General features: G+C 40.3%; 1 protein-coding gene across 1 annotated transcript in view; it reads left to right on the forward strand.

The window, feature by feature from the left end:
* The window catches only part of LOC121921217 (ectonucleoside triphosphate diphosphohydrolase 6-like), a 57,154-nt gene that overhangs the window by 31,435 nt on the left and 3,921 nt on the right, over window positions 1-21,798 (forward strand). Inside the window, exons 3-11 of the mRNA XM_042449005.1 lie at window positions 2,576-2,652; window positions 4,944-5,087; window positions 9,643-9,718; window positions 14,070-14,109; window positions 14,946-15,030; window positions 15,792-15,871; window positions 19,171-19,235; window positions 20,040-20,141; window positions 21,204-21,344. Of these exons, the coding sequence (XP_042304939.1) occupies window positions 2,576-2,652; window positions 4,944-5,087; window positions 9,643-9,718; window positions 14,070-14,109; window positions 14,946-15,030; window positions 15,792-15,871; window positions 19,171-19,235; window positions 20,040-20,141; window positions 21,204-21,344 (810 nt within the window). The remainder of the gene's footprint in view (window positions 1-2,575; window positions 2,653-4,943; window positions 5,088-9,642; window positions 9,719-14,069; window positions 14,110-14,945; window positions 15,031-15,791; window positions 15,872-19,170; window positions 19,236-20,039; window positions 20,142-21,203; window positions 21,345-21,798) is intronic.

Consider the following 21,798-nt stretch of genomic DNA (forward strand, 5'->3'; position numbering starts at 1 on the left):
ACAAAGGGTTGACTGTATACTCAGGACAAGAGGCTGATGGAGCTATGCCTTGGATCATGCATCAGTCAAAATAGAGATTGTTGTCAAGAGCTATGAAGGAACTAGATATGATCCTCAAGTACAAAGATGTATAATTAAGCACCAAAGTAAGGATCATCGATGTTGTAGTGTTTCCAGTTTCTATGTATAGTTAGGAAAGCTGAATGTTGAAGAAAGATGACAGGAAGAAAATGAATTCTTTGAAATATGGTATTGGAGAAGAGATCTATACATACAATGGACCTCCAAAAAGGGGTATAAATTGGTCCCAGAGAAAATCAAGTTTGAACTCTCATGCTTAATGTCAGAATGACTCAACAGAGGCTGTTGTACTTTGGAGTTATTATAGCATGACGTGACTCACTGGGGAAAAAAAATGCTTGGTAAAGTGGAAGGCAGTAGGAAAAAAGGAAGAGCTCAACACAGGTAGGTAGACTCAGGCCGCATTCCCACTGGCCCATTTAACGTGGGTGGAACTGGGTAGATCCGGATGCCCCTCCCCCAAATCTCTCCGTTAGCAAGTGCCCACTAGATTTGAGGGGCATTTTAACCCGAATGCCTTATCGGGTTTAACTTGAAGGCGCCTGCTGTCAATCAAGCAATCATCATAGGTGACGTTTGCAGGGGCATCAGAAGTGTGATTCCCTCCCTCCTTTTTTTAAAAGAGCCATGCACAAAATGCCCCAAAGTGTGCACATCAAAATTTAAAACCTCTTTTTGTGTGTGCATGGGGGGGGCATTTGGGTCAGTGCAGGTTATGATCTGCCCTTGGCCCCATTTTCAACCCCAAAATGCAAGCTAATGCATCCTGTATCCCCAGCTCCTTGCCACCCCAGAATGCCTCTTGCACATGTAATAATAATAATAATAATAATAATAATAATAATAATAAATTCCTCACCTCGGAAATGCCAGAAAAGGATGTGATTGCCATGCATTCTTTTTGGCTTTTAAAAGCAGTTCAGGGCTAGCCCTGAAGAGACAGTAGCAAAAGCATGTATCGTTTTGCCAGTTGCCTAATTGATAAGAGCAACAAATGTAACATTTGAATTATAGCATTGATTCGCAAAGGAAAAAAAGTCTAGCCCTTTGCAACATTTCCCCTTTGCTGGAAGCCAGCAAATAGAAGGGAAAGTGAACAAGCAGCTAGCCATGTTCTATCTATCTATATATCTGTCTCAAGAAAAAAAAACATGCACATAATTGTCAAAAATAATTTTAAATAATAAAAAAGGGGGGAAGGTGCCTGATGGGAGCTCCTTTGGTGCCCTGCCTGTGACCTGACCTGAACTGACCCTTTTCCTCCTGCTAGAGGAGCTTTGCCATTGCCTTCCACTGAGGCTGAGAGAGAGTGACCTGTCAGTTCCAACTGACCCATTGAATCAATTGGGAATAAAAGGGAAATGCAGCACAGGCATTCTGACTGTAGCATCCGCATATAACACAAATAATAATAATAATAATCCAGGAGCAAGAGAAAATGAAAGTAGAACAAGCAAGCAGCCAAAAAAATCATGCGCATAAATTGTCAAAAGAGGCTGCTTCTGCTGCATCCATTTCCCTACATCTCCCAGCTTGGCCCCACAGCCCTATTTCCCTGGGCAATCCTCCTCCTCCTCCTTCCTTCCAACCCTCATCTCCCTCTGAGCTGCCCTGGCTCCTTCATCCTCCTCCTCCTGCTCCAATATAGGATGCCCTCCATGGCTCCCTTCTTCCCAGGGCTGCTCCCTCCTCCTCCTCCTCTTCCTCCTCCTCCTCTTCCATCACTTTCTCCACTCCCCCCCCCCCCCCCCCCTGACACCCCCCTGCACCCCCCAAAAGTCACCCTGATTTCCTCTTTTAGCCTCCTGTCACCCTTTCCTCCAGATTCCCCTTTTTCCTTTGGCTCTTTCCTCCTCCCCCTCCCCTCCAATGAGGGGAGGGAATGCTCTGACCTCTGCCCACCCTCTGACCTTACTCCCTCCCTGAATTTGCCCTGAACATGATCGAGGGCAAGTTCATATTTCGCGGAACCCGGGTCTTTTGAGAAAAGACAGATTTTAGCCCGATTCTGGATACCCCGGGGTAAGGGGCATTTCCTTGTGAAAGCCTCGACATGGATTGTGACAGAATCGGGCCCAATATGAACTTCACATGGAAGAATCAATTTCAAAACCGGTGTAAATGGTAATGTGAATGGCCCCTCAATCAATAAGGCCATGGCTCTGAATTTTCAAGACCTGAGTAGGGCTGTTGAAGTCACACATTCATAAGGTCTCTATAAGTGGTAGATTACTTTCCACCACGTAACAACAAAATACTCCATGTTTTGCCTTTCCTGGTTTTCATCAGGAAAATACAAAGTCCTCTAAATTTTCTGCTGATCTCTTCAGTTAAGGAAAAGTTATATGACTATTGAATGTGGCATTTTCTAAGTTCATTGCAAAGATAATTCATGCTGCACACTGCAGGAATCGAAGATTTGGAAATCACTAGATTGTGTATAGATTAATTTTATACCATTGCTTTAATAATTGTTTGTATCCTTTTTTAACAGAAATTCCTAGACTAATCCATGCCACATTCAAAGCAATAAAGCCAGGACTCTCTTCATATGCTGATGATGTTGATAAGGTAATTTGAGGTTTACTGTCCAGGAGGATGATTCTCATTTTCTATGCTCTTTACGTTAATCAATGGCGTGTTACAGACCGCTGAGAAGCAGTGGTCTGGCTCTGCCTCCACTTGCAGCGTCCGGGAACCGCAGCCTTTAAACGGCGCGGCTCCCAGTCGCTGCAGAGAAGGAGCACGGAAATCGCGCTCCTTCTCAGGCCCCGGAAGAGGCGCTGCGAGTGCCAAAGGGCGCACTCGCGGCATCACTTCTGGTGCACCACATGCGGACGCAGGGCGTCCGCTACGTCAAAATGGCGGTACCTATATGAACAGGGTGCCGCCATTTTGTACGGACTGAGTCCATGATAGGGTAAGGGGCGTCTAGAAGAGACGTCCTTTTTTTCAAACTGGGACGTCCTCATGGCAGTTTGTAACCCGCCAATGTAAACCATAGTCCTGTGTTCACTTACCTGAAAGTAAGTCTTTTTGAATATTGTGAGAATTATTTCTCAGTAATTATGTGTAGGATTGTGCCATGCTTTTTACTGACAATTTTCCAGATGATAGAATTAGCATGTATTATGTTCTGTTAAATAATAGTTACTTCTATAAGATGATGGAGTCTTACAGTTTGAAAGGCTTGTAGAGAGCTAATTTTGCCAACACTTATGCTTCAACCACACTGCAGAAATAATCGGGTTTGACACCACTTTAAACACTACAGCTCAATGCTATGGAATTCTGGGAATGGTAGCAAAGCTCTGGTGCCACAACAAACTACAGTTCCCAGAATTCCATAGCACTGAGCCAGTCTGGATTATTTCTGCAGTGTGGATGCAGCCATAGTTATGTATGATATTATAGTAATGTTATACTGTGATGTAGAAGTTTTTATAGTTCCCAAGATGTCACTACAGAGTTGTGTGAACACAGCACACCACAGCCTCAAACAGTCATTTTGCGCCAGGAAAAAGGTGGATTTTCCACCCTGCCGTGGCAAGAAGCCCGCTTTAAGGTGCTCCGGCAGCATGTAGCATGTAAATGCCTTGCTGCCAGAGTGCCCAGAAGCCAGCCCACATCCAGGCAGCTGAGCAACTTGAAGCTGGCTTCTGGGCATCTTAGGGGTGTGCATTGTTTTGTCACCATGTCCCCAAGCCGTCTAGAAGCCAGCTTTTTATGCTGGTCTGTTTCACCCTTTACAGTGATTGTATGCATTTCAGAAGGTTTTCTTAGGCAAGAAATACTCAGAAGTGGTTTTGCCAGTCCCTTCCTCTGAAATACATCCTATAGCACCTGGTATTCATTGGGAGTCTTCCATCCAAGTACTAAACAAGGCTGATCATGCTTAGCTTCCAAGATCAGCTGGGATCTGGTGCCTTTAGTATATTTAGGTTCTGATATGAGTGCATATTAGACATAAAATGTAGCTATCTGTCGCACCAAAATAAGCACTATTGTGTTTCCCACACATCCAACAGGAACATAGCCTGCCAAAATATTGGATTTCTCTGGCAGCTACTCAGTCTTGAAATGTCCTTAGTATTGGAAGTATGTGGAGTTATTGACAAAAGGTGTAGGCTGTATTTTGGAGGTCATCCATACTTTTTAAAATTATCAGAAGAGGGGTAGAAATTGGAATTTAGTCTTAGGATGACGTCTGGACCATTGGCAAAAAGAGAAAGGTGGGTGAATAGGAATTTAGGTACTGCCATATATTGCTATTGGCTTACCTATCATAGCATTGTGTGTTCTGACCAGTCATAGAATCATAGAATTGTAGAGTTGGAAGAGACCACAAGGGCCATCCAGTCCAACCCCCTGCCATGCAGGAAATCACAATCAAAGCATCCCCGACAGATGGCCATCCAACCTCAGTCATGGCTCTTCAGGGTCTTAGGTGAAGTTTCTTTCCATCAACTGCTACCTCAAGGATAAGAGAACCTTTGTTCCTCCAGATGCTTTCACCTGTAACAGACATGAGCATCAGTTGGCATAACCAGTGATAACAGATTGTGAGAGCTATCGTTCAGAACACCTAGAAGGCCAGAATAGTACCTGAAGAGGTACTATTTAGGTGCCTATTCAATAGTTGCCTGAATAGGTTCAGGTACAATAAGTACTTCTACTTGGAGATGATGATAGATTACAAATGCAGTATTCTGTCATGTCATGTTCCTTCTTCCTAGTTGACTGGAAATGGTAAATGCTATGCTAAACATCAAGATTTCAATATTAATGTGCATCCACCTCTGCCCAAAGTGTTCTTCTGTTGAGTACTAAAATAAAAGTGCTGTGCTTTTTTGTCTCTCCAGTGTGCTGAAGGAATAAATGAGCTATTGACAGCTGCTAAATCTGATGTCCCTATGGAGTTGTGGCAGTCTACCCCTTTGGTTCTTAAAGCAACAGCTGGTTTAAGGCTATTGCCGGGAGAAAAGGCACAGAAACTGTTGGATAAGGTACTTCCTTTATTTTTCTTGTCTTCTTAATTATATAATTTATGCAACTTCTGTAGCTGCCAGTTTTGTTGACATTATCTAACATCAGTATTTACCATTAGCTAATAAATAAATGTTGACTACAGAAGGACAATAAAATACAAATGGAAACTGTATTCGAAATGCATTCTGATTTTAAAAGACATAATAAGTATATCCCATCCAGAGTTTTGGAGTTACGAATTCTGATGACATTTAGAATATTTCTGTTTGTACTTCCATCTCAGTGAAGCAATGAATAATAATAATAATAATAATAATAATAATAATTTATTTATTTATTTATATACCACTTTTCTAAAAATCAAAGCGGTTAACAACATATACATATACAATATAAAAAAACATCAAAATACAAAACATATAAACACAAATTACAGCAATAAAACCACATCTCATGCCAGCTCAACGATGCTGACGAGGGGGAGGGAGCACATCGGGAGTCAGGAGTCAGGGGTCCTAAACTGATGTATGGTGACTATATGAGGGTGAAGTAGAGCAGCCTACAGGGCTGGTTTTGAAAGTATGTGGTAATAAGAAGAATCAGTAGTGTTTAAACCCCTCTTTCTCTCCTTGTTCTCAATGACAGCACATGCATGCAGCCGCACTGCCATTGGAGACAAGGAGACTTCAGGTCTCATGTTTTTTCTTCTCGGGGGGGGGGGGGGGGGGGGGTTGACTGTATTGGCAACATGCAGATAGTTGTTAAAGAGGTGTCCATTGTAGATTCATTGAGAATCACATGCTCCACTGCAGTTGCTTCAAATCCTCAAGTACCTACCCTTTCTACAACCACATGTTCACCATATAGTAGACCCATCTGATCAATTCCCTTGACAAGCCTGAATTAGCCATAAAGACGAAATATTGAGAGAATGTACAGTCCAGCACACCCTTCAAATATCTTATCTACATCTTCAGGCATCAGAAGCTGACCTAAAAAACCCAGCTTCAGATTTCAACTTCTGTCAGTTGTGGTGTCCATGCTGGCATGTATTTGAAGGATTTTTGTGTTGAAAGTACCTTGCAAACATATCGCAGCAGGGGTCTGTGGATTCCTCATCTTCAGTGTTGTCACTGCCATATGGTTCTCGTGGTCATTTACTTTAACTGATATTAGATATTCAGAAAGATTTATGACATGTAACTCTAGTCATCACCCAACCTGCCCCATCAACCCTAGCTCCCCTAAAAATGAAGGCATCATCCATCCTTCACATTAGGGCACACAAGAGCGATCATGTCAATAGCATCTCATCTCACCATTTATTATTTATCTATATATTACTAAAATTATTTATTTTTCTTGCCTCTCAGCTAACCAGGAGTCCATTGTAAACCTTCAAATAAAAATATTCTCTATAAACAGATGATAATTTTTAAATCCCAGTTCCAAAAAGCACATAATTGCAACAGCCCCTAAAGCCAAACCTGGCTTTAAGGACTAAGGGCCATGCAGAATCATGCAAATATGGCTGCCTGCCAGAAACTCAGTACAGATGGAGTCAATTTAAATTTCTCTTGAGAGGAGGATCCACAACCAAGGTGCTGCTGCAAAAAAATACTTGCATCTTAAATTCACCAACCTAGGCTTTTGGTGATGGCACACACACAACAGTGCCTCCGTTTTTGTTTGCCTTCAAGTTGTTTCCAATTTATGGCGACCCAATCATGGGGTTTTTGGTAGAATTTGTTAAGAGAAGGTTTGACTTTGCTTTCCTCCAAGGCTGAAAGTGTGTTACTTGCTCAGAATCACTCAATGGGTTTGCATGGCTGAGCAGGGATTTGAACCATGGTCTCCAGAGTCATATTTGAACACTTAAACCACTACACCATACTGGCTCACTATGTGCCTCCATTAAGGATTTTAAATTCCAGGCAGGTTCTTATGGGAGGAGGCAGTCCTTCACTTATGGGCCCTTTATTGTTCTGAAGGTCAAACTAACACCTTGTTAGAACTGGGGCCTTTATGTAATTGCCAGCTCTGTCACCTTGTAAATCTTCCAGAGCACTGTGGAATTAATCTTTAATCTCCACTAAATCTTCAGGTAGTAGACCATCTTGATTTCTCCTCCACATCTCTATAGTGGCAAGTGGATTGTGGGTCCAGATTTCACCAGGAGGTGATCTGGCTGTGATAGGAATTTAGTAATCCACCATCCCATTTCAGATGCCATTCTTCACACCCTAGTCCAAAGATCAAATAGAAGGCATGGCCTGCATTGTGTATTGTGTCAATGACCCAAGAGACCCTGAGATAGTCCCATGTTTATCATCATGACCATAGTGTCTTGCAGACAAGGTGGCCCTGGTATGGATGTTGAAGTCCCCAAGAATCTCTGACTCTGGAACTTCTGGTTTCATTCTTAAAATCCCCTTCAGCTCTGATAGGGAGGTGAGTCTGAATGGGGATTCAGCATCATTCCTATTCTGTACCTGTGACCATCCCTTAAAATCCTGCCCCAAGCAGAAGGGTCTTCTAATGAAAGCACTGAATCCTGCAGACCACAACCACTCTCTCTATTGAATCGTGGAATGCCAGGGTTGGAAAGGGACATTCAATCCCTGCCATACAGAAATACACAGCACTCCTGAAAGATGCCCATCGACCTCTGTTTAAAGCCCTTGAAAAATGGAGAGTCCACCATATTCCAAGGCAATCTGTTCCACTGTTGAACAGCTCTTACACTAAAAAAGTCGACACTGTTTATATTGGTACTGAATAAAGTACCCAAGTGGGCAAAAGTGTGTGAGGTCAACTTCATGCAGCTTGCCCACCAGATTTACAATTCATCTTCATCTATAAATAAATCATGAGTTCTAGATGTTTTATTTTGAAACAATATGTTGTTAACAAAAAACACCTGCCCATCAGATATAATCTGATGGGCAGAGAGCACTCTGGAAAAGGAGAAAAGTTTCAAACAGCGTCTCATCTCTTCTCCTGTTTAATTGCATAAAGTATTACCCCCTTGACCATCACAATTGCAGTTCTAATACCTCCTGCATTATAATCTTCACTGTGCCTTCATACATTGCATTATTAGTATTTAGAGTATTACTCAAAATGTAGGTCTGATGACCAGTACAAGTCTCTGAGTCCCAGGAAATAATAAAATAATTGTAGCCAATGGACACAAATATAGTGCTAGTCCTTGGTATGCTGGGGGAAAAATAATTGCCTGCTCCCCATATCAGATAGCTTGATACACTGTAATGAAACTACAATTCTATACTATACTCATGTACTAATGCCTATCTGCTATCATCCTGAATAATGGTAGACTAACCAAAGATGCTGGCTTTTGCTCATATATAACAAAGAAATCTTCATAACTGAAGCAGTTTTCTAGCTGCCCTAGTCTTGTGATTCATATGATCTTCTGGGTTACTTCCAATGAGATTGATGGTTCACAATAGCTAGATTATTAGGCACTCTCAGATGCATTTGAATATATCTGCATGATACTTTAGCACAAATGTAAAGATCTAAAAGTCATTTTAGGGACTAGAAGCAGCACATGAGGCTATACATGAGGCAAGTACATCTCCTCTTCTCTGTCTCACTCTGTCACACATGTACACACTTTACCCTGGGTCCTTCTGTTCTAATAGAGTAAAGACTCCCAAACTTTGGTCCTCTAGGTGTTTTGGACTTCCATTTCCCAGAAGCCACGGCCACCTTGGACAACAGTCAGGAGCTGAAGTCCAAAACATCTGGAGGACCAGATTTTGGGAACCACTGTAATAAGAGGGATGAATCAGCCTGTCAGATGCAATACCAAAGCAAATTAGAATCTAACAGCAGGAATTTGGTCAGCAACTGCGAAGAAATATCTAGGTGGCAACATTCATAGCCTTAGGTTCACCATCATCGATCACTGGCCTAGCTGGCTGTTCAGTGTGCTATGGCTTGTTTCTTCTATCTTATATTTTCCAATCCAGATAAGCACTTGAGGAGTCATGTGAAGCAACATTCTGTGGATTTATAGCTTTGTAAAGACAGAAAAATCATTGCCATCAAATATATATATATATATATATATATATATATATATATATATATATCTTGTCAACATTGCTGCCAATTTGGGCTTGGTTATTTTTTCCTGAGACAGGCAGTCTGGAATAGTAGTTTGAGTGTTGGACTATGAGACCAGAGTTTGATTCCTCAGCATAGCCATGAAACCCATTGGGTGACCTTGGGCAAGTCACATGCTCTCAGCCTCAGGGGAAGGCAATGGCAAACCTCTGAACAAATGTGATAGGGTCACCATAAGACAGAAACACAGGAACAAACAACATTTCCCCCCTGAAAGATACTTCCATTTCGCTGGGGCGGCTGCATGTAAATGACTACTGTTTATCTGCATTTCAAAATAAGGAAGAGCATCATAGAGCTAAGGATCTTTGCAAAAGTCAGAACCTAGCTGCAATTGGACATCTTCTTTTATGGGACAGTGGAGGACAGTTCTGCTTTAAATAGGTTTTAATACGAATCTTGTTTTACACTTAGGTGAAAGGTATTTTTCAAGAGTCTCCATTCTTGGTAAGGGATGATAGTGTCTCCATAATGGACGGGACAGATGAAGGTAGGGTCAACTTGTTTGTCAGTGGCTTCATACAGTTGTTTTCATTCTGAGACAAGTGTAGTGTTTGTTGCTGATGTGACTCTGTTCACTTTGTAACATAGTTCACTTAGGTAACAGAGTAAGATAAGCCAACCTTTCTCCGCCATTTCCTGCCTAATGAGTGTACAGAGAGGCCTTTGAAAACAAGAAGTGTCAACCATTTTAAAAGGCCTGTTTTGGACCTAGCTTGGCCCGGGGAGGGTTAAAAATGTGGCAAAATTGTCCCAAATCTCCCTGGGGTGGAAATATGATTTTGTTTTAAAAATCACTACTTTTCCTGAGGTGGGTTTATGTAATGTGAGCATACATTTTAGATAATCTGGTGTTTTCTTGCCAATTCGTACCCACCTTCTGTAATCTAACTATCAACACTCAGCCAATTGTATGTAGGGAAAGTAAAGTGAAGCAACATCCTGGAGATATGTCTTCTGTTTACATTGTGCTTTATTTAAGCCGTTTCCTAGCATAGTTTAATGCATAAGAATTTCCTTGTACAAATATCAGTTGTGTGTCAATGTGTACACCCTTGTTTAAGACCAGGGGTGGGCAAAGTGCAGCCTACAGGATTCATGCAGCCCCCCTGGGATAAGAAAAAATGCAAAAAGATCTTTGCCAAAAAAAAAAAATTGTTTTGGGGGGAAAAAATTGTTCCAAAATGTTCCCAAATGCACTTTTTAGGGAATCGAGGGCATTTCCACCATGTTTGGGGGCTCTCTGGGCCTCCTAAGTTTTCCATTAAAAAAAGAAAAATATTTTGCTCCCAAATGTCCCCAAATAATAATAATAATAATAATAATCAATCTTTATTAATGCTTAAGCCAAAGGCCATTCGCATGATAAGATATAAAACCAATAACAGCAATTCAGAATTATAAAATATTCCATCAAATAGCATCCAGATTTATTACATAATATACTTCCAGTCAATTAAATAAAACAACTTTAAAAGAAAAAAACCACTTCAAGGTTTGGGTAAGATCATCCACCTAAGAATCATTAAAAACATTTTAAAAAAACAAAAACAGCTTCAAAGTTTAGATAAAGTCATCCCCCTGACAATCAACTGCAATGTCTGCTATTACCCTTGCCCCAATTTTGTTTGCTGCTGAAGCAAACAATGAAACCTTATAAGTTACCTTAGAATCAATATCAGACAAGAGATAAAAAATCTTTTCAGAAATGGTATTAGACTGTAAATTGGACAGAATAGATCCCATAAATTTAGTTCTTGGACCAGTATATAGTGAGCAAGAGAACAAATAATGAGGCAAATCCTCGATTTCTGGGGCTCCACACATACATAAACGGGAATCCTTAGATGTATGTGAATATCTACCGTCAATCATGGCTGAGGGCATTGTTTGAAAGCGAAGAGCTGTAAAAGCCTGTCTAAGCTTTAGAAATGTAAGATTCCCTAGGTAAACAGCCATCTGATGGTCCAATTTATATAATCTAAACCATTTGGAAAATTTCGAATTATTAATAACCAGTCTATCCAGATGCACATCATGGTTAAAAATATATTCACGGAGTTTCTCCCTTGAATTCCAACTGGAAGAATTTTCAATTAGAGCAGGATATGATTCAAGCAGCCTCTGGTGTCTTGAGCTCCAGACTTTGCAGCTTGATAAATTATAATAATAATAATAATAACTTTATTTATATCCCGCCTCTCTATCCATGACAATTGGGGTGGCTTACAGTAAAAAAAAACAAAAACAAAAACAAAAACAAAACGATATATTCCAATAATTCAAACCCACCCCTAAAACATCAATTAAACAATTAGTTATTAAAATATACATTAAAATAAATAAAAGCGAGCGACTGGGGCTACAGCGGAATCACAGAGATAGTTCAGTTGGTGGCCAGGTTAGCGATTCAAGAAAGGCCTGCCAGAAAATATCTGTCTTGACAGCCTTTTTAAAGCTGTCTGAGCTTGTAATATGATGGATCTTCTCTGGCAGGCCTTTCCATAATCTGGGAGTGGTTGAGGAAAAGGTTCTCTGGGTGATTGCAGCCAACCTAGTTTTTTTAGACTATAATAAATTCCTCCCAGAGGACCTGAGTACATGAGGTGGATTATATGGAAGAAGGTGGTCCCGAAGATAGGTTGGAGCCAAGCCGTTTAGGGCATTAAAGATAATAACCAACACCTTGTACTGCTTCCGGAAACCAATGGGCAGCTAGTGAAGCGATTTTAAAATAGGTGTTATATGATTGCTTCTGGTTTTACCAGTCACCAACCTGGCTGCCATGTTCTGAACTAATTGAAGTTTCCAAACTAAGCACAAGGCTAGCCCCATGTAGAGCGCATTGCAGAAATTGAGTCGTGAGGTTACCAGCGCACGTAACATAGTCTCCAGGTCCCCCAATTCCATGAAACGACACAGTTGGCTTCTCAGCCAAAGGTAATAACAAGCACTCCTGACCATTGCAGTTACCTGATTTGTCATCTGGAGCAACAAATCTAGGAGTATTCCCAGACTGCAAACACAGTCCTTTGAGGGGAGTGTGACCCCTGTCTAGGAGTGGTGATTGTATCACAGTACCTGGTTTAGAGGCCCCTACTGTGAGTACTGTATTTTCTGGCGTCTAAGACTACTTTTTAACCCAGGAAAATCTTGGGTTATACGCTGGGTGTCATCTTATAGGGCAGGTGCTGAAACTTCCAAGGAGGACTGGCGAATCTGCGGGGGAAGCTCAAAAACGGCTGCAGCCGCATCTCTGCTATATGTGGTAACCATATGAAAGCAGAAAGGGTGGTGCTGTACAAGTACGGTAGAAGAAAATCCACTCACTAGCATTCGTGGAAAGAAGTGACATAACACGGTCCCAATGACAAGGTGAGGGGGCGCCTCACCAGGAAGGTGTGAGTGAAGGGCAGAGCAAGCTGCAGGCATCCCGGACGCTTGGGGTATGGAAAAAAGAGCTGTGTTTGTGCTACCGCTCTGATAGTCTTGAAGACAGGGAGGGCTGGGCAGGCAGGGAGAGCTGACCAATCCAAGCAGGCTTTGTATACAACAAGTTTTCCTGCTAAGTACCTGCATGTCATAAGTATTTGAATTAAAATTACTATATTGAAATCAAATCTGATGTTTTTTTCAATTTTTATTTGGTGTGTGTTGGAAGGGGGATAGTCTTATATGGCAAGTATATCCCAAACTCTATATTTTAACTGGAAAAGTTGGGGGTCGTCTTATACTCCGGAAAATACGGTACCTCCGTTTTGTCTGGATTCGGTTTTAGTCTGTTTTTCCTCATCTAGTCCATTACTGCTTTAAGACATTCATTGAGAGGAGAGATGCTATCTGTAGTCAGAGCTGTAGACCGAGACATGGAGAAATATAGCTGGGTGTCATCAGTGTACTGATAACACCCCGTCCCATGTTCCCTAGGGCAAAACAAACATTTCCATCATATTTGTAACCTCCATGGGCTAAATAAGTCAGGAAGTTTCCCAAACATGGTGAAAATGTATCCATACTCTCCTAGTAGGAGCAAAATAATAATAAATTTTTTAAAAACCTTATTTTGAGGGAGCAGACATGGTGGACAGCTCCAGCACTCCAACGTCTCCTGAGGGGCTAATGTAACCGCCATGCTTCCACAGTTGTCCACTCCTGCTGTAGATCCACTAAGGCAGTGGTTCCCAACTGTCCTAATGCCGCGACCCTTTAATACAGTTTCTCATATTGTGGTGACCCCCAACCATAACATTATTCTCATTGCTACATGCAAATACAATGTTTTACAATGGTCTTAAGTGACCCCTGTGAAAGGGTCATTCGACCCCCAAAGGGGTCCCGACCTACAGGTTGGGAACCACTGCACTAAGGCCATGAATACATGAGAGCAGGATTCTTCACATGCATCACTAGCTATATAAAAACACAATAAATTATACACAGTTAATGTGTTTCAAGCACAAATTATGTCAAAGTAGTATCAAGTCTCCTTAATTTCAGTAAATAGAATTGAAAGATTAAAAGCTCCCATGTGTCTACATTAGGCAAACAGCTGATAGACAGCTGTCTGAATGGAAAGTTCTTTGCTGGCTGGTGGAAGGACAGCATGAAGGAGGCAGCCTATCTTCCCTCAGAAGGGAATTCTACAAGCTGCCAACAGTGTCTTTAACATTGTCATCAAACTTACCTCTGGAGGTGGCAGACCTTCAAGAAATGATCTCCTGCAAACCTCAAAGCCCTGGTCTTTGGAATAGCCTGAATCTCTCATATAGGCACATGTAAACTGCAAATATTTTTTGTTTTGTTTTCCTCTTTCTTGAATCTCTCCAATTTTTTTAAACCAGGAATTTCTGCATGGATTACTGTCAATTTATTAACAGGTATGTGCCTAAATAAGTTGTAATCTGTTATATATTCCACGTTGTGATCCTTCTGAAATGTCCAAATTGAAATGTGCTTTATAAACTTCAGCACTCACAGCACCATCTGTAGTTATCTGTAAGTAAGTGCTATCTTTCCAACAAGTAAGCATATATAGGATTGATACCACTATAGGCTTGGGTAAAATTTCAAGAGAGAGTCTGATTTTAAAATCTCGGAGTATTTAAAATCTGTTTAGGCAACTACAGATAAATATAACAGCTACACACATGCTATGTCCTTGTAATGCAAATATATATTTCTAATATTTACTCCAGGAATACGAATAAAGTTAAACAGGATGAGGTTCCACAGGATGCTACTCTTATCCCTACTGGGGTGAGCTTAAATATACACAGTGGATATGCCCAAGAAAGTATTTGGGTTTGTGTGTGTTTATCAATAAAAAAGATATCTATTAACTGCTTAGTCTTTTAGTTTTATGATCATTTTTTTCTAGGTTAGGGACAGTCAGTGTCAACTTCCAGGTGTTGGGTACAGCTTCCATCAGCCCTATCCAGCATAAACAGTGGTGAGGTATGATGAGAATTTCAATGCAGCAGTATCTAGAAAGCCACAAGTTGCCTACTCCTCCGTGAAGATTGTATGGGAAATACTGTGTCTGCTTCTTTTTTCCAATTATCTGTGTTCATGAGCCCACGAATAAAAGTGAATTATAACTCTGGCCCACTGAGTTGGGAAACTATGAATGTTTTGAATTTAAGGATGTTTGTCAAAAATATGTAGATTTAGTTAAGATTTCCATTAATTTTGTTTTAACAAACCTTAATTTCAGATAGTTTGAATTCTCCAGGAAAGAAAGGTATAGGAATGCTGGAATTAGGAGGTGGATCAACTCAGATCACATTCCCCCCAAGCACCAAGGTAACAAGAATACAGGTTGCTTTCATCAAAGCAGTTGTGATGAACTGCAAGACATTTTGCCTTTTCTTGTTTACCACTGATTTGTTTCCAATTTGATTTTGGCAACCAAACACTCCAGTTTGATTGTACAGTGGGCCCTTGTTATCTGCTGGGTTTTGGTTCCAGGATAACAAAATCCGTGGATGCTCAAAAAAATGGTGTCTCTTATATAAAATGGAAAAGCAAGGTTTGCTATTTTGAATTTATGCTTTTTTATTATTATTTTCAAACCATGGATGCTTGAATCTATGGATAAAAAATCTGCAGATAAGGAGGGTCGACTGTACATTCAGAATGTAGTCTCAAGAAAAAGAAAGTTAGAGGCCAGTTCATGGCAGCAGGTTTGTTTGTTTTTAATTGAACACTTTAAAAAGAATTTTACCTAGGAATTTAGTCAGTGTAGAACAGAATACACAAAGTGTTCTAGCATCATGACAGAAAATTATGATATGCATTACTGACCCAGAAGATTGTGTTGCTGCAGTAACATGGATCAATCCTGTTGCATCAGTGGCTATCGTAATCTTTAGGTGCAGTTTCATAGTATTGCAAAAACAAAAGATTAAATCTTTTAAAGAGTGTAGAAACAGATGGGACATGAATTCTGCAAAATCTGTATCTCATTCAAATGGTCTCTATTATACAGTGTCACAATGCTGATAAAGTAAGCGGCTGTATTACATCTGACATGGATCAAAACAAGTGTTTTTTTCTCTTTACAGACCACTCTAGAGAACACCTCTGCTAGTCACATCATTTCTTTTCAGATGTTTAACTCCACATACCAACTGTATTCATATAGGTTAGTGCATTTTAAAACAAAACTAAGTCGGTATAGGAATGATTTACTATTTATAAAAAGTGTCTAGTATGCATACATCAGTATGCCTGGTGTAATGGTTTGAGTATTAGACTATGGGAGACTGAGGTTAGAAATGGCTCTTGGTCATAGAAACCTAACTTTGGGCAAGTCACATTCTCTCAGCCTTAGAGGAAAGCAAAGGGGAAAATACCTCTGAGAAAATATTGCCAAGAAAACCCTCTGTCAGATTTGCCTTAGACTTGTATATGTTGCAAATGACTTGGAGGCACACAACAACAATTTGTTCTAGCTGATACTTGAAAATTGCAGAATTCCCTCAGAGTAGACTCTCAATCTAAACAAATGGGGTTAGGGAGTTGAAGAGAAACCGTGTACTACTAACTGGGAGAGAATTAAATAAATTACTGTTAAAGTGTAGAGTAGTTAACTTGGGAACAAAATTGAAATTGGTAGAACCCAGTGTGTGTGTGTGTGTGTGTGTGTGTGTGTGCATAGTCATAGAATCATAGAATCAGAATCAAAGAGTTGGAAGAGACCTCAAGGGTCGTCCAGTCCAACCCCCTGCCATGCAGGAACTCTCAATCAAACATCCTAAACAGATGGCCATCCAGCCTCTGTTTAAAGACCTCCAAGGAAGGAGACTCCACCACACTCCGAGGGAGTTTGTTCCACAGTCGAGCAGCCCTTACTGTCAGGAAGTTCCTCCTAATGTTGAGGTGGAATCTCTTTTCCTGGAGCTTGCATCCATTGTTCCGGGTCCTAGTCTCTGGAGCCGCAGTAACTAAGCTTGCTCCCTCCTCAATATGACTTCCCTTCAAATATTTAAACAAGGCTATCATATCACCTCTTAATCTTCTTTTCTCCAGCTAAACATCCCTAAGGCGTTCCTCATAGGGCATTGTTTCCAGACCCTTCATCATTTTAGTCGCCCTCCTTTGGACACGCTCCAGTTTCTTCACATCCTTTTTGAATTGTGGTGCCCAGAACTGGACACAATATTCTAGGTGGGGCCTGACCAGAGCAGAATAGAGTGACACTATTACTCCCTTGATCTAGACACTATACTTTTATTGATGCAGCCTAAAATTGCATTGGCCTTTTTAGCTGCCGCATCGCACTGTTGACTCATGTTCAACTTGTGGTCTACTTGAACTCCCAGATCCCTTTCACACGTAGTTTCATTCAGCCAGGTGTCCCCCATCCTATATCTGTGCATTTTATTTTTCCACCCTAAGTGCAGTATCTTACATTTCTCCGTGTTGAATTTCATTTTGTTAGCTTTGGCCCAGCTTTCTAGTCTATTCAGGTCGTTTTGAATTTTGATCCTGTCCTTTGGGGTAGTAGCTATTCCTCCCAATTTGGTGTCATCTGCAAATTTGATAAGTATGCCCCCAATTCTGTCATCCAAGTCACTGATAAAGATGTTGAATAGCACTGGGCCCAGGACAGAGCCCTGTGGGAATGTCATGGGGAACCTTGTCAAAGGCCTTACTAAAATCAAGATATTCTATATCCACAGCATTACCTTCATCTAACAAGCTGGTAATTTTATCAAAAAAAAGAGATTAGATTTGTCTGGCATGACTTCTTTCTCTGAAACGTGATGACTTTTTGTGATTATAGAATTGCCTTCTAGATGATCACAGACTCTCTGTTTAATGATCTTTCCTGGTACTGATGTCACACTAACTGGATGATAATTGTTGGGATCTTTTTTTTCCCTTTTTGAAGATGGGGACAACGTTTGCCCTCCTCCAGTCTGCTGGGACTTCACCTGTTCTCCAGGAGTTCTCAAAGATTATTGCCAATGGCTCCGATATTACATTTGCCAATTCCTTTAAAACTCTTGGATGTAGTTCATCAGGTCTTGGAGACTTATATTCATTGAGATTAACCAGATATTCCTGTACTATCTCTTTACTTGTTCTGTGCTGAAATTCCCCTAGTCTGTCCTCTGCTCCATTATCCTCAGGTTGAGCACCCTTTGCCTTTTCTGAGAAGACTGAGGCAAAGACAGTGTTGAGTAATTCTGCCCCTTTGCCGTCTCCCGTTAGCATTTTGCCATCTTCTCCACGCAGTGGCCCTACCATTTCATTCTTCTTCCTTTTGCTGCGGACATATCCAAAAAAAGCCCTTCTTATTGTTCTTAACCTCTATAGCAAGCCTCAGTTCATTCCGTGCTTTAGCATTTCTGACTTTACCCCTGTGTTTTGGATTTTTAAAAGTATTTTATCAAGACTTGCTAAACAAAAACCTAAAAGGAGTGGGGAGTTTGTGGGCCAGAAGCAAGACTTTTAGGGCAGGAAACAGTACAGGATCCCTGTGAAAAAGAGAGGTAACCATGTAGACAACAGATGTCCCTTGAAGCAATATCCTTAATCCATGAGGTTTCCAGGCCCTCTCCTAACACTGTTGTCCTGCTGTAGCTAAAGGTGTTTGTGTATGGATGCAGGATTCAATGCACACTTCCCTAATTTGATAAGAAATCAGGCACATAAACAAATGCTACCCTACTCTGAAAAGCCAGATCTCAAAGGTTGTGCTCTGCATCTCATCTTTTTACCCAAAGGGGAGGATGGGAGTCTGAATCAGCTCTACTGTTCACCTGAACTACTGGCAACAGTTTGGTTGCAGCTGATCAGACACAGCAAGCTAGATACTGCATTTTTGTCTGCTATAGGCTACAACTTTGAGGGCAAGAATTTTCAAATCTGAGAAGGCCACTGTGCTTGGTCTATGCACTCTTTTTGCTGTTTGTTCCTCGCATTTTTTATTTTCCCTTTGAGGGCATGCTGTCCATTTGTTAACTATTTAAAAATATATATATTCAGAGTGAATGCAAACCTTTTCCTCATTTAAATATGCCTCTTCTCCTTTTGCACTGCTGTATTTATTTCAGAGAAAAAATAGATTTTATGAGAGTGACTTTTAAGAAGCCTTTTTTATTACAAAATGGTGTAATTTTTCAATGGAGGCAGGCTACTTTATTTGATGCTTAGAATGAAAAAACTCAGTGGTGGTGGTGGTGGGAGAAAGATGCTGATTCCAGGCCACCATTTTCTCCTATGCATAGGGTGGGCAGGTTCTTGGAGCCAAGTTGCTCTGGGAGGGATGGCTTGAACATTTGCCTGTCTTATAGCACACTTTGTCCAGGGATGTGCAAGGACAGCATTCAAGCCATCCCTCCTGGAGCAACATAGATCCAAAGACCCCCTTTAAAGTCATGCATTGGGGCGAATGGAGCATTGTTTTGATCTTGCTTTTATCATTTTCTCTAGTTATTTGGGACTTGGCATAAGGTCAGCAAGACTACAGATTTTAGGAGGAGTTGAAGGAGAAGCCTGTAAGTACAAACACACACACACACACACACACACACAACTTCAGTCATGCATGGGGATTTTTGTTTTTTCTGTTTCTAACATTCATTAATGCATCAACTCAGAATAGGTCACAACACATTTAAAAATATTCAGATTATGAAAACTATACATGATAACCACCCAAACAATAGAACATATAGAACATATTAATATATCTCTCTGTTTGTATATGTTTGTTAGCAAAAGATTTGGAGCAATGTAGATTTTTTTTTAAAAAAAATTACTTTATGAAATAATTATTAACTAAAACTAATGAACCACCGCTGGTTTAGAACTGCTCCTTTATGACTTGATATGTCTTAAACCAATCTGCTGAACAAAATGGAAGCACTGTCAAATAACAAAGTGTCAAAACAACAGGAAACAGTGTAAGACTGTATAAACTTTTTTGGTGGCAAAATAAAGAGAAGCTACTGAACAGACCTCTCTTGGGAGTGTTTCCAAAGTGTGGATGCTCCCAGTGGAAAGCCCCTAAGTAAGAAGTGGAGACTTTATTTCTTCAAGGGACACATTGCCACTGTTAGGTGTTACAGTATATGCAAAGAGTAGTCAGAAGCCAAAATGGGAGGCATTGCCTCTTTCCTCTCCCCCCCCCCCACCCCACCTTACACAATGGACGCTCAACTGATGAGGCAGTATTTAAATACATTGAGATTTATATTGCAGATTGAATGGGAATGGGAGGGAAAATGTGTGACTTTTTTCAAATTAGGATTTCCACATAGTTTGTTCTATCTTTCAGTATCTTTTCTCAATCCTTACAGTAAAAGAAGGGGAAGTACTAACAAGTACCTGCTTATCACCTGACTTCCAGGGTGAATGGGAACATGCTAAGATAATGTATAAAATTAAAGGGCAGAAGGCAGGTATAGTAATCTGGTCATTTCTACATTTGTTAATATGCATTTGCCTCAGTGAAAATTGTGAAGTTTACAACTGGTGACAAATCTTTAACATAGAAATTGAATACGCTTCCCCAAATTCTGCTTCCTCTAGGCTGGGCTGTTTGTGTGCATTATTCTGCACAAGTCCAGAATTGAGGGCATTTTGGCCTCATGTGGATTTTTGTTTTCTGGTTTTTCAAAAGCACTTTTCTGAGAATTATAGCTATGGATGTACTTGAATCCATAGTTGTGGATTTCATGGTGCCATGAAATATTCATCAGCCCTTCCAGCTTTCTCAATGTACACAAGACCCCAATATTTCTCTGGGAAGACTTTTTGCTTCATGGATGGAGGTTTACATCTGAAGTTCTTCTTTGAGTGTCTCTGCCATTGGCAGCAAGGTAGATGGAAATCAGTAAAGAACCTTTTTTGTGATGGTGCCTCGACTGTGAAATTTTCTCCCTGGGGGCTCACTAGGCACCATTTGTGTGCTAGGAGGGCAATTGTTTCTTGTGTAATCTGCATCTTTAGTGTCTTTTTAATGCTATTTTAAATTTGTTTTTAACATATGTTTTTAAATAGACATTTAGTTTGTTAACTTTTGTATTAAGAGTTGTTTTTTTATTGTATTGTGCATTTAAAATGTGCAGAGCCTTAGATCTGGAAGAAAAGCTGAAAATAAAAAAATAAAATTTTAAGTTCACTCTTCACACATATGGATACCAGGGTAAATACATTTGAAATATAAATACAATTAAAATAACAAAATTAGTAAGATTATATTGTTGATACACTACTCTAGATGTTACCCTTTTTTTCAGGATCATGCAGCAGTGACAAACAAAATCTACCTGCTCCATTTCTCCCAGTGCCTTAGTCCTGTTTTTAATTTATTTCATCATTGCATGGCTCTGTTACGGTAGTTATGATTCTGTTTACAACTCAGCAATATTCCAAAGCTGTTTGATACATTTCATAAATCCGGATATCATCAATAACACTGAATTATTACAGGTGTTTTTGTTTTTTTTTTACTCTTTTAGAAAAGTCTCTCTTTGAATCATGTTCTGATGAAATAGCAAAATTGCTCAACCAAAAGATTCACAAGACAGATGAAGTAAAGGACTTGGATTTTTATGCTTTTGCCTACTATTATTACTTGGCTGTGGATGTTGATTTAATAGGTAACTCTTGAGTTTGATGTTTATTAGACATGCAAAGATGGTTGATAGCAGGGTTCTCTTACCTTAGTTGGCCTTCTGTGCACAGACATACTAAGCTAGAATCGAATATTAATAAGCACAACTAGGCCCAAACCCTTTTATATTTTATACACGACACAAAAGGAGAAGGGAGTGGTGGTAGGGAATGGGATCAGGTCCAGCAGTTCTCCACCTCCGAGGCCTGGACCAAGGCAAATGGACTGGAGGCCGTTGAGGGAGAGAGCAGGCCGGCCCAACGTCATCAGGGGCTGGCCTGAAGATACAGTGTATCTTAATTGTAGATTTTTCTTGTACTGTTATATAATTTTTTTGTACACCGCTATGATCTATTTGGAATAGCGGTTTATAAATAAAACTTATTATTATTATTATTATTATTATTATTATTATTATTATTATTATTATTATTATTATT

The sequence above is a fragment of the Sceloporus undulatus genome, chromosome 1 (genome assembly GCF_019175285.1).
Source record: "Sceloporus undulatus isolate JIND9_A2432 ecotype Alabama chromosome 1, SceUnd_v1.1, whole genome shotgun sequence".
NCBI lineage: Eukaryota > Metazoa > Chordata > Lepidosauria > Squamata > Phrynosomatidae > Sceloporus > Sceloporus undulatus.